The sequence below is a fragment of the Mytilus trossulus genome, chromosome 4 (assembly GCF_036588685.1).
Source record: "Mytilus trossulus isolate FHL-02 chromosome 4, PNRI_Mtr1.1.1.hap1, whole genome shotgun sequence".
Classification (NCBI taxonomy): domain Eukaryota; kingdom Metazoa; phylum Mollusca; class Bivalvia; order Mytilida; family Mytilidae; genus Mytilus; species Mytilus trossulus.
In genome coordinates this window covers 56,938,962-56,952,728 of record NC_086376.1, presented here as the reverse complement: position 1 = coordinate 56,952,728, position 13,767 = coordinate 56,938,962, and the positions used below count along the sequence as shown (strand labels likewise).

The window sequence follows — 13,767 nt, the reverse complement described above, 5'->3', positions numbered from 1 at the left end:
TTTCTTTATTTTTGATTCACAAAAAAGGACAGGTATTAACGTGTTTTTGAGTATTTCTGACGTTTGTTATTTATGTGTATGTTAACGCTATACAACTTGTAACTTGACTGTATATTTATGCATATTATACTGATAAACTGTATTGTTTAAAGTAAATAAAGAATTGAATTGAGTTACAATTAATGTCCTCTGATGACATTTTTGTGCGCTTGGATGTCATAATTCGTTTTGTAGAAAGTAAACTGTGAAACAATGTACTGGGCTTGGGTGTCAGACGATCACTAGACACAAGAAAAAGATACAAACTGTTTTAACAGGGAACCAGTATAGCTTGGGTGTCAATCCCTGATGAGAGATCGGCTTGGATGACACTCAAAACTGACCAATCATTTGTCATCTCTAGAAAGTGAAGTTGAGTCAAAGATTGAACCTAAATATGAGAGGAGATTGTCCACAGAATCAGAAACTTCTCTCTTTTGGAGGTAAAGACACATCAAGAACTAATAGCAAGGTACGTCATTGTCATTTCATAGTTTTGTGATTAAAAAAATAAATAATAATATTTGAACATTTCATATTCAATTTTAAACAGCTTATTACCTATTGTTTTTAAAACATTTATTTTTGAATTCTAAAGCACTATAATAATAAAAATAATATACAAATCAGATAAAAGGCAACATGTCACGTTATTATTCTTTTCAAAAATATTTTTACAAATATTATAGTGATGTAAATTGAATAGAAATATGTTCAATCAATTATTTCAATAAGTCTTTTATAAATTAAAAGGTTCAATTAACAGATAGTGAAATTGTAGTCAAAACAAAAAACAAGAAAAAACTTGGTGTAATCTCGTATGAAGTGTGAATAACATCTTCCAGTGTTCATAATCTATCATAGTGATTAATACTTAGCTAATTACATACCTTAATCTATAGGTAAACATCAAAGACAATTATTATACATATTCATACAGGTGATAGGTGCATGTCAGCAGGTAGCATTGTTTGTCATTAGAATAATCTTCTAGATGAAATTATCAAATTGTCACGAATATAAAAAAAAGTATAAAGATCTCAAAACAAACTTAAAAGCTTTAACTGGACAAATTGAAAAGTACTTGTATGTTTCTCAGAGGTGTGAAAGAAAGTATTTTGTTCTTTATATACATGATGGTACTTTAGAAGCTGTTATTTAGTGTCATAGTCAACTTATAAGGACGTAGAGAAAAAACAAGGTATTTTAAACACCACTCTATTTTTTTAGAACATTTTTTGTCGATTTTATGTGTTTTTTATGCAAATTTTCAACTATTGAAAATAGAAAAAAAATAAGTGAATTACTTTTTCCTATTTTTGCTTACTAATTTTAATATTTTTTTTTGCAGATATTGACTGTCATATAGAACCAAATTGAAAAATAATTTATAAGGAAGGAAGACGTTAAAGGTAAGATAATTTTCTTTAGAATAAGAATGCATATACACACTATTTAAAAAAATATCTGTAAAAAATGTTCTTGGTTTCTCTCTTGTCCATTTTGTTCTTAAAATTGAGAAATTACACTAATTTAAGATGTGTGTACGCGTGAGCGAAACAAGAAATACTTATCAATACGATAAAACAGGCATCTTTAATTTCGATTTTGACTTTACTTGTTGTTTATAGTGAAAACTGAGCAGTTGGATGACGTTTAAAGTACAAGTAATTTTAAGAACACATTATATTCCCTATAAACACACCGGTTCCATCGCTCTAAATTATTTTAAATATTTCCCATTAAAATTCAAAATTCTGCTTTTTCCCCATTTACTGTTTCTTTAACTGCATTGTAAAGCAAATAAATAACACGATGCTTGTTACTTAATTTAAATATAAAAAAAGAAAAAGGATTATAGCAAATGTGTCTGCAAGACGTCTTTGCGTCGGTTGTAGATAACGTAAATCGTTGTCTTTCACATAAAAATTACAAATTAGTTGTTAATCGTAAAGTACTTTCAGATGCCAAAAACTAGATATTGTCGATCAACTGTTTACTGTTTTTATGGCCGTATGTTTTGTCGCACAGCTGTGCACAGACAATTTGTGTTGACTGAATTCTAAGTTTGAACTTAAAATAATCAAGTCCAATATGACGTCCATAATGGGCTGGGTACTGAGGTTGTTTTCAGTAACAGCGAGCATTAAGATTGGCGTACAATTGTTATGGCTGAATTTGAATGCTGTCTCCCGCTACAAAGGTCTCTTTAAGTTAGATTTCCTGTATCGAATTTTTATACGGTTAAAAATAACTTTTGCTTTCCCATGATTAGTTTAAAAGAGGAGGGTTAAGGTCTAAAAAGCAGTTTTACTCCATCACTGACATATCTTCAGATGCCTGCCAAAAGTCAGAAACCTCTTAAGTGGTTGTTGTTTCTTGTATCTTTAACCTTTTAAAGCATATTGTATTGATGGCAGATCATTATTGGTCTATACTTAATCTTTTCGCAAATTTTATGGACTCGTTGTGATATAGGACTTGCAATAATGTCTTAGCACGGTTCTTCTGTTATAAACAAATACCAAGACGTCTTTCTAATTTAACGTGTTTGACATTAAGTTGCTATCGTATCAACTGACAATATCATATCTATTATAGTTAAACTTTTGTGCGCAATTTGTTAATGTGATTTGTATGTAAAACACCTCTTGTTTGTTTTTTCAGATGACGCAAGAACCTGTTCATAACCTCAAAATGAATGAAAACATCACAAGAGAACTACTTCACGAAGGAAACAGTCAAAGTCTTATTCACGATCATAATTCGCAATATTACCCATGTGAAGATTGTGAGAGGGTATTCTCTTCGCCCGGCGGACTGAAGCAACACCAACATACGCATAAATCGGTGAAACCATTCCAATGTGATGTATGCCAGAAGTCGTATACACAGTTTTCAAACTTATGCCGTCATAAACGGATGCATTTAGAATGTCAGCAAAAACTTCAATGCTTTCAGTGTAATATGACATTTACGAACCTCTCTTCACTTTCCAGACATCGACAACATTGCGCTGCGAATTCAAACAAGTTAACACCGTGCAGCAATCGTAGTACATTAGCAGTAGATGCCGAATTAAGACCTGATAGCTTTAGTAAGACGAAAGTAGCTTATCCGGTACCGTTTTACCCGCTACCAACTTTACCAATGCATTTAAGTCCAATTTCCAAGAACCACTCCGTACCTAGCAACGAAGCAATGTTCAATCATCACATGCAATACCAAAGACACTTCCAATACTATGGACGACCAAGCTCAACAGGAAGCGAAGAGAGGTCGCTTGATAGTTCGGGGATTGTATCCGACAGAAGTGCAACACCAAACAGCATGGCCAGTGACAAGACTGAAACCGAGTTTAATAGAAGCACTTCTTCTAGCATTCTAGACGATAAAGAATTCAAATCATGTACAAGACTGATTTCTCCATTAAGTTCATCCAGTGACGAACGTCTAGTTATAGACGAACATTTCAGACGAAGTGATTCTCCGGAAGTTGATGTTGAACATTTGTCTGATGAGGATAAGTCAAATAACCAAGCAGAAATGTTATGTCAAAGCAGACAGCTATCCCAAGATAATGGACCGTATGATTTGTCCATACGAAAGGAATCTCCAGATAATTTATACATAATCAAATCAGGCAGTTATGATTTACCAATGGACTTATCAGTCAGTAAAAAACCACAAAACGAAAGCAGAAAAACACACATTTTCGGACCACCAAAGTCTTTTCCAATATTTGCACATTTGGATCATTTTACCGCCAACACACATTTCATTCAGAATATGGCGAATATGGTGGCCATTCAGAAGATGATGATGGAAAATACGGTTAAGCCTTCTGTCGACAATTTCATGGGACATATGATACAGACTGAAGTGAAAAACCAGAGATTAGTCTCTTCGCCAAACGAGAAAATTGACAAGCCGAAAAGACAACTTTCTCCTCAAGAAAGATACACTTGTAAATTTTGCAACAGAATGTTTCCACGAGCAGCAAATTTGAATAGACATTTGCGCACGCATACCGGTGAACGTCCATACAAATGTAAGTCCTGTGACCGATCATTCAGCATCTCATCTAACCTTCAACGTCATGTAAAGAACATTCACAATAAGGAGAAACCGTTCCAGTGCACACAATGTGATCGTACATTCGGTCAACAGACGAATTTAGATCGACATATGTATATTCATATGGAAAACAGCATGGATACAAACAGACGTCTAAGCACACCTGATTTTACTCATGTAAAAGAAAGTCAAGGAAGCAGAGATTGCCCATTTAGCTCGGAAAATGCATCTCTGTCATTCAAGCCTTATGAAGAAAAGCTTTCACTTAGACCTGAATACATTGAAAAAGACGATAGCCAAAATTCCAAGAAGAGATCAAGGACTGGTGATATTGACACTGATGATGAAATGCAACCTTCAGAAAAAAGATTATGTGTAAATTAACAGTATTATTGACTACAAAACTGTTCGGTGCAACTTTGGAATTTTTATGAAAAAACTGTCTTCATGAAATTAATATTTTTGAATTTTTTTATTCGTTATTGAAATCGTATTTAATTTTATTTATTATATGTACATAAACTTTTACAATGAGATTTTGTTTCTAGCTCTTTTTTTTATTCAGATCGCATTTCAGTTCAATCCGTTGTACTTGATACCACAGATATAATTTCTTCATTTTTTTTTATTTTCATCTAAAACTCACATTGTTGGTCGGGTGAGGTCCTACTATTAATTCGATTTTCAGCACATACTTTTCAATATATATGTATTTTCAAAAAAAGCGAAATATACCAAAGAGATTTTATACGTCGAAAACAAACTAACAATGCCATGGAAAAAAAAGAAAAACATCGAAAAGGGAAAAATCATTACACAAAACAGTACACATAACACATAAATAGAAAACTAGTGAGCACCGCGAACCCCGTCAAAAAATCAAACAATAGGGGTTGATCACAACATTCAAACAGCACCTAATAGATTGCTCGTCTAAGGTTTTTACAAAGGCAAAGTTAAGCAGTATCAGTTCATGCATGAAGCGTCTCTCTCTCGGCTGATTTTTTCCGGCTTGTATTTTCCTTAATAAAGCCTTGGTCTTTTAAAGAATTTTTTCTCTCTAGTGGTTCCTTAATGTTAAAAGGTGCTTTTTTCAAATGTTTTACGCATACCCTTAATTTGGTTGAACGTGAAGGATGTCACATATGAGCACATATATTTTCCCATTTATCGTACAAGTTTTTTTTGTGTAAATATGATTCGTGTTGATTTTGCTTTAGTTTCTGTGACGCATTTAAAGCTTTTTTGTTCTTCAATGTATGCGGTGTCTGAGTCTTTCCAAGTAACGGTTTTGTCTATTCTGAGTCATACAAAATATGCTTTCATTTGAAACATTAATATTCTTTCATGTTACAAAGAGATTTCCGTACATAATAAAACCTTTTCCGGGGCCTTTTATAGCTGAATGCGGTATGGGCTTTGGTCATTGTTGAAGGACGTAGGGTGACCTAAAAATGTTAAAATTTCTGTGTAATTTGTTTTTTTGTGGGACTTTCTATACCAAGTTAGTATAGAAAGTCCCAGGGAGAGTTGTCTCATTTGCAATCATACCAAAATCTTCTTTTACATTTTTACACACTAAATGGTCATTTGTAATGGAGTCCCACTCTAAAACTATATATATTTTGGTATGCTTTGTCAATGCAATAAAGGATTTATCCCCGCGGGTCACACCCATGTATGTTACCGCAACGGTAACAAATCGTAAAATGTCTTAAAACTGGTTCATGCATCCACCCTTAACCATATTGGTTTTCAATTGCATTAATGGTAAGACCGATTAAATTCACTGAAGCATGTCCGAACCTCTCATATCATGTATTGTTTGGTATCTTGAAAATTGTTCCTTTTGCCATTCCTCAAAAGTCTCAAAGATAAAGATTTTTGCTACAAGTTTCAGCGAAAACTTTATCATTTTAGAAAATTCACGACAATGAGGACAAGGTCAGATACATACAGTCAGTCAGACAAACATGTACACATGACATCTATTCCATACACCAAATATAGTTGACATATTGCTTTATGGGAATTAAAAAAAAAAGAACAAAACACAAAAACTAGAGGCTCTAAAGAGCCTGTGTCGCTCGCCTTGGTCTATGTAAATATTAAACAAAGGACGCAGATGGATTCATGACAAAATTGTGTTTGGTGATGGTGATGTGTTTGTACATCTTAATTTACTGAACATTCTAGCTGCTTACAATTATCTCTATCTGTAATTAACTTGGCCCAGTAGTTTCAGAGGAGAAGATTTTTGTAAAAGATAACTAAAAAATGGTTAAAACTTGACTATAATGGGCAATAACTCCTAAAGGGGTCAACTGACAATTTCGGTCATGTTGACTTATTTGTAGATCTTACTTTGCCAACATTTATTGTTTTTTACAGTTTATCTGTATCTATAATAATTATCAAGATAATAACCAAAAACAGCAGAGTTTCCTTAAAATTACCAGTTCAGGGGCAGCAACCCAACAACGGGTTGTCCGATTCATCTGAAAATTTCAGGGCAGATAGATTTTGACCTGATAAACAATTTTACTACAGTCAGATTTCACTAGACTCAAGCTGGCAGCCACTTTTATCGGCCAATCAAGATAGCAGCCACTTTTTTCCAGCAGCCAATTTTGACGATATGTCTAAAAACCAAAAAACTGAATGAGACCCAAACGTTCCAAAAATCGCTAAATCTTAGTAAAATGCAATCTAACAGGAGAAATCGACAATTTCACAGTTTCTATTGATTTTTAAAGTATTTCATTCCGTTTTTAATATGTATATGAAGTAAGCTGCCGGTTTGTTATTCGATATTCGATATTCAATATCCAACCGGCTGAAAGTAGTCGGTTCAAAATTAAAATTTAGTTGAAAATCAGTTAAAAGTATGATTTTCATAGTTAACAGTAGTGAAAAGATACGCCGCAAATAGTTTTATGAATGACCCCTTCAGTCTGTCATAAGTTCTCGTTGTCCTCGAATATAAACCATTATATAAGTTGCATATTTGTCTTTATGTTATATAGATTTTTATCAATAAAACGACATCAAAGATTCATCAAAGATTTAACTTGATAAATAAAACTAAAACTAAAGCCGGCCACTGTAAAAACATACTGAAATATAAATAGAAATATCTATGGAAAGCCAAAAACATACATAGTGAAACCATGACCCGTGGGCTTTCAATGTCCCAAATTCAACATATTATATAGACTCTGTAATATATAAAATTGGGTGAAATACAAACGTTTCTAAAAGGATCTTGGGTTAAAGGTATTGAAAATGAGCTAGGTCCCGTTCGGAACTTTGCCGTAGGGATATGCCGAAAAGTACCGAATGTGTGGTTGATATGGAAAATACGTAAATGGGCAACTTTGAACCTCTGTGGTGGCCAGACGGGCCCGGATCCCAGAAAAATATTTAAGTGGGGAATAGCTTGGGTCAATACCTACGAAGTGAGCAAGGTCCGGTTCGGAACTTTGCCGTAGGGATATGCCGAAAAGTACCGAATGTGTGGTACATATGAAAAATACGTAGATGGGCAACTTTGAATCTCTGTGGTGGCCAGACGGGCCCGGATCCTAGAAAAATATTTAAGTGGGTAATAGCTTGGGTCAATACCTTTGAAATGAGCTAGGTCCCGTTCGGAACTTTGCCGTAGGGATATGCCGAAAAGTACCGAATGTGTGGTTGATATGGAAAATATGGAAAATACGTAAATGGGCAACTTTGAACCTCTGTGGTGGCCAGACGGGCCCGGATCCCAGAAAAATATTTAAGTGGGGAATAGTTTGGGTCAATACCTACGAAGTACGCAAGGTCCGGTTCGGAACTTTGCCGTAGGGATATGCCGAAAAGTACCGAATGTGTGGTACATATGAAAAATACGTAGATGGGCAACTTTGAATCTCTGTGGTGGCCAGACGGGCCCGGATCCCAGAAAAATATTTAAGTGGGTAATAGCTTGGGTCAATACCTTTGAAATGAGCTAGGTCCCGTTCGGAACTTTGCCGTAGGGATATGCCGAAAAGTACCGAATGTGTGGTTGATATGGAAAATACGTAAATGGGCAACTTTGAACCTCTGTGGTGGCCAGACGGGCCCGGATCCCAGAAAAATATTTAAGTGGGGAATAGTTTGGGTCAATACCTACGAAGTACGCAAGGTCCGGTTCGGAACTTTGCCGTAGGGATATGCCGAAAAGTACCGAATGTGTGGTACATATGAAAAATACGTAGATGGGCAACTTTGAATCTCTGTGGTGGCCAGACGGGCCCGGATCCCAGAAAAATATTTAAGTGGGTAATAGCTTGGGTCAATACCTTTGAAATGAGCTAGGTCCCGTTCGGAACTTTGCCGTAGGGATATGCCGAAAAGTACCGAATGTGTGGTTGATATGGAAAATACGTAAATGGGCAACTTTGAACCTCTGTGGTGGCCAGACGGGCCCGGATCCCAGAAAAATATTTAAGTGGGGAATAGCTTGGGTCAATACCTACGAAGTGAGCAAGGTCCGGTTCGGAACTTTGCCGTAGGGATATGCCGAAAAGTACCGAATGTGTGGTACATATGAAAAATACGTAGATGGGCAACTTTGAATCTCTGTGGTGGCCAGACGGGCCCGGATCCTAGAAAAATATTTAAGTGGGTAATAGCTTGGGTCAATACCTTTGAAATGAGCTAGGTCCCGTTCGGAACTTTGCCGTAGGGATATGCCGAAAAGTACCGAATGTGTGGTTGATATGGAAAATGTGGAAAATACGTAAATGGGCAACTTTGAACCTCTGTGGTGGCCAGACGGGCCCGGATCCCAGAAAAATATTTAAGTGGGGAATAGTTTGGGTCAATACCTACGAAGTACGCAAGGTCCGGTTCGGAACTTTGCCGTAGGGATATGCCGAAAAGTACCGAATGTGTGGTACATATGAAAAATACGTAGATGGGCAACTTTGAATCTCTGTGGTGGCCAGACGGGCCCGGATCCCAGAAAAATATTTAAGTGGGTAATAGCTTGGGTCAATACCTTTGAAATGAGCTAGGTCCCGTTCGGAACTTTGCCGTAGGGATATGCCGAAAAGTACCGAATGTGTGGTTGATATGGAAAATACGTAAATGGGCAACTTTGAACCTCTGTGGTGGCCAGACGGGCCCGGATCCCAGAAAAATATTTAAGTGGGGAATAGCTTGGGTCAATACCTACGAAGTGAGCAAGGTCCGGTTCGGAACTTTGCCGTAGGGATATGCCGAAAAGTACCGAATGTGTGGTACATATGAAAAATACGTAGATGGGCAACTTTGAATCTCTGTGGTGGCCAGACGGGCCCGGATCCTAGAAAAATATTTAAGTGGGTAATAGCTTGGGTCAATACCTTTGAAATGAGCTAGGTCCCGTTCGGAACTTTGCCGTAGGGATATGCCGAAAAGTACCGAATGTGTGGTTGATATGGAAAATATGGAAAATACGTAAATGGGCAACTTTGAACCTCTGTGGTGGCCAGACGGGCCCGGATCCCAGAAAAATATTTAAGTGGGGAATAGTTTGGGTCAATACCTACGAAGTACGCAAGGTCCGGTTCGGAACTTTGCCGTAGGGATATGCCGAAAAGTACCGAATGTGTGGTACATATGAAAAATACGTAGATGGGCAACTTTGAATCTCTGTGGTGGCCAGACGGGCCCGGATCCCAGAAAAATATTTAAGTGGGTAATAGCTTGGGTCAATACCTTTGAAATGAGCTAGGTCCCGTTCGGAACTTTGCCGTAGGGATATGCCGAAAAGTACCGAATGTGTGGTTGATATGGAAAATACGTAAATGGGCAACTTTGAACCTCTGTGGTGGCCAGACGGGCCCGGATCCCAGAAAAATATTTAAGTGGGGAATAGTTTGGGTCAATACCTACGAAGTACGCAAGGTCCGGTTCGGAACTTTGCCGTAGGGATATGCCGAAAAGTACCGAATGTGTGGTACATATGAAAAATACGTAGATGGGCAACTTTGAATCTCTGTGGTGGCCAGACGGGCCCGGATCCCAGAAAAATATTTAAGTGGGTAATAGCTTGGGTCAATACCTTTGAAATGAGCTAGGTCCCGTTCGGAACTTTGCCGTAGGGATATGCCGAAAAGTACCGAATGTGTGGTTGATATGGAAAATACGTAAATGGGCAACTTTGAACCTCTGTGGTGGCCAGACGGGCCCGGATCCCAGAAAAATATTTAAGTGGGGAATAGCTTGGGTCAATACCTACGAAGTGAGCAAGGTCCGGTTCGGAACTTTGCCGTAGGGATATGCCGAAAAGTACCGAATGTGTGGTACATATGAAAAATACGTAGATGGGCAACTTTGAATCTCTGTGGTGGCCAGACGGGCCCGGATCCTAGAAAAATATTTAAGTGGGTAATAGCTTGGGTCAATACCTTTGAAATGAGCTAGGTCCCGTTCGGAACTTTGCCGTAGGGATATGCCGAAAAGTACCGAATGTGTGGTTGATATGGAAAATGTGGAAAATACGTAAATGGGCAACTTTGAACCTCTGTGGTGGCCAGACGGGCCCGGATCCCAGAAAAATATTTAAGTGGGGAATAGTTTGGGTCAATACCTACGAAGTACGCAAGGTCCGGTTCGGAACTTTGCCGTAGGGATATGCCGAAAAGTACCGAATGTGTGGTACATATGAAAAATACGTAGATGGGCAACTTTGAATCTCTGTGGTGGCCAGACGGGCCCGGATCCCAGAAAAATATTTAAGTGGGTAATAGCTTGGGTCAATACCTTTGAAATGAGCTAGGTCCCGTTCGGAACTTTGCCGTAGGGATATGCCGAAAAGTACCGAATGTGTGGTTGATATGGAAAATACGTAAATGGGCAACTTTGAACCTCTGTGGTGGCCAGACGGGCCCGGATCCCAGAAAAATATTTAAGTGGGGAATAGCTTGGGTCAATACCTACGAAGTGAGCAAGGTCCGGTTCGGAACTTTGCCGTAGGGATATGCCGAAAAGTACCGAATGTGTGGTACATATGAAAAATACGTAGATGGGCAACTTTGAATCTCTGTGGTGGCCAGACGGGCCCGGATCCTAGAAAAATATTTAAGTGGGTAATAGCTTGGGTCAATACCTTTGAAATGAGCTAGGTCCCGTTCGGAACTTTGCCGTAGGGATATGCCGAAAAGTACCGAATGTGTGGTTGATATGGAAAATATGGAAAACACGTAAATGGGCAACTTTGAACCTCTGTGGTGGCCAGACGGGCCCGGATCCCAGAAAAATATTTAAGTGGGGAATAGTTTGGGTCAATACCTACGAAGTACTCAAGGTCCGGTTCGGAACTTTGCCGTAGGGATATGCCGAAAAGTACCGAATGTGTGGTACATATGAAAAATACGTAGATGGGCAACTTTGAATCTCTGTGGTGGCCAGACGGGCCCGGATCCCAGAAAAATATTTAAGTGGGTAATAGCTTGGGTCAATACCTTTGAAATGAGCTAGGTCCCGTTCGGAACTTTGCCGTAGGGATATGCCGAAAAGTACCGAATGTGTGGTTGATATGGAAAATACGTAAATGGGCAACTTTGAACCTCTGTGGTGGCCAGACGGGCCCGGATCCCAGAAAAATATTTAAGTGGGGAATAGCTTGGGTCAATACCTACGAAGTGAGCAAGGTCCGGTTCGGAACTTTGCCGTAGGGATATGCCGAAAAGTACCGAATGTGTGGTACATATGAAAAATACGTAGATGGGCAACTTTGAATCTCTGTGGTGGCCAGACGGGCCCGGATCCTAGAAAAATATTTAAGTGGGTAATAGCTTGGGTCAATACCTTTGAAATGAGCTAGGTCCCGTTCGGAACTTTGCCGTAGGGATATGCCGAAAAGTACCGAATGTGTGGTTGATATGGAAAATATGGAAAATACGTAAATGGGCAACTTTGAACCTCTGTGGTGGCCAGACGGGCCCGGATCCCAGAAAAATATTTAAGTGGGGAATAGTTTGGGTCAATACCTACGAAGTACGCAAGGTCCGGTTCGGAACTTTGCCGTAGGGATATGCCGAAAAGTACCGAATGTGTGGTACATATGAAAAATACGTAGATGGGCAACTTTGAATCTCTGTGGTGGCCAGACGGGCCCGGATCCCAGAAAAATATTTAAGTGGGTAATAGCTTGGGTCAATACCTTTGAAATGAGCTAGGTCCCGTTCGGAACTTTGCCGTAGGGATATGCCGAAAAGTACCGAATGTGTGGTTGATATGGAAAATACGTAAATGGGCAACTTTGAACCTCTGTGGTGGCCAGACGGGCCCGGATCCCAGAAAAATATTTAAGTGGGGAATAGTTTGGGTCAATACCTACGAAGTACGCAAGGTCCGGTTCGGAACTTTGCCGTAGGGATATGCCGAAAAGTACCGAATGTGTGGTACATATGAAAAATACGTAGATGGGCAACTTTGAATCTCTGTGGTGGCCAGACGGGCCCGGATCCCAGAAAAATATTTAAGTGGGTAATAGCTTGGGTCAATACCTTTGAAATGAGCTAGGTCCCGTTCGGAACTTTGCCGTAGGGATATGCCGAAAAGTACCGAATGTGTGGTTGATATGGAAAATACGTAAATGGGCAACTTTGAACCTCTGTGGTGGCCAGACGGGCCCGGATCCCAGAAAAATATTTAAGTGGGGAATAGCTTGGGTCAATACCTACGAAGTGAGCAAGGTCCGGTTCGGAACTTTGCCGTAGGGATATGCCGAAAAGTACCGAATGTGTGGTACATATGAAAAATACGTAGATGGGCAACTTTGAATCTCTGTGGTGGCCAGACGGGCCCGGATCCTAGAAAAATATTTAAGTGGGTAATAGCTTGGGTCAATACCTTTGAAATGAGCTAGGTCCCGTTCGGAACTTTGCCGTAGGGATATGCCGAAAAGTACCGAATGTGTGGTTGATATGGAAAATGTGGAAAATACGTAAATGGGCAACTTTGAACCTCTGTGGTGGCCAGACGGGCCCGGATCCCAGAAAAATATTTAAGTGGGGAATAGTTTGGGTCAATACCTACGAAGTACGCAAGGTCCGGTTCGGAACTTTGCCGTAGGGATATGCCGAAAAGTACCGAATGTGTGGTACATATGAAAAATACGTAGATGGGCAACTTTGAATCTCTGTGGTGGCCAGACGGGCCCGGATCCCAGAAAAATATTTAAGTGGGTAATAGCTTGGGTCAATACCTTTGAAATGAGCTAGGTCCCGTTCGGAACTTTGCCGTAGGGATATGCCGAAAAGTACCGAATGTGTGGTTGATATGGAAAATACGTAAATGGGCAACTTTGAACCTCTGTGGTGGCCAGACGGGCCCGGATCCCAGAAAAATATTTAAGTGGGGAATAGCTTGGGTCAATACCTACGAAGTGAGCAAGGTCCGGTTCGGAACTTTGCCGTAGGGATATGCCGAAAAGTACCGAATGTGTGGTACATATGAAAAATACGTAGATGGGCAACTTTGAATCTCTGTGGTGGCCAGACGGGCCCGGATCCTAGAAAAATATTTAAGTGGGTAATAGCTTGGGTCAATACCTTTGAAATGAGCTAGGTCCCGTTCGGAACTTTGCCGTAGGGATATGCCGAAAAGTACCGAATGTGTGGTTGATATGGAAAA

At 39.2% G+C, this 13,767-nt stretch overlaps 1 protein-coding gene across 4 annotated transcripts; it reads left to right on the top strand.

Moving 5' to 3' along the window:
- Window positions 1-232: 232 nt before the first annotated feature.
- LOC134715598 (MDS1 and EVI1 complex locus protein EVI1-A-like) lies at window positions 233-4,652 on the top strand. 4 transcript variants are annotated; one of them, XM_063577878.1, is made up of 3 exons: window positions 233-511; window positions 1,391-1,451; window positions 2,707-4,652. In XM_063577878.1, exon 3 carries the CDS (start codon window positions 2,707-2,709, stop codon window positions 4,498-4,500), a length of 1,794 nt encoding a protein of 597 aa, XP_063433948.1. In that variant the 5' UTR covers window positions 233-511; window positions 1,391-1,451; the 3' UTR covers window positions 4,501-4,652. The 4 variants fall into 4 exon arrangements, with proteins under 4 accessions (XP_063433948.1, XP_063433951.1, XP_063433949.1 ...); XM_063577881.1 differs by lacking the exon at window positions 233-511 and adding an exon at window positions 804-941; XM_063577879.1 differs by lacking the exon at window positions 233-511 and adding an exon at window positions 925-1,000.
- Window positions 4,653-13,767: the final 9,115 nt, after the last annotated feature.

Coding starts and splice junctions, on each gene's coding strand:
- LOC134715598 (XM_063577878.1), top strand. CDS start 2,707: ATGACGCAAGAACCTGTTCATAACCTCAAAATGAATGAAAACATCACA.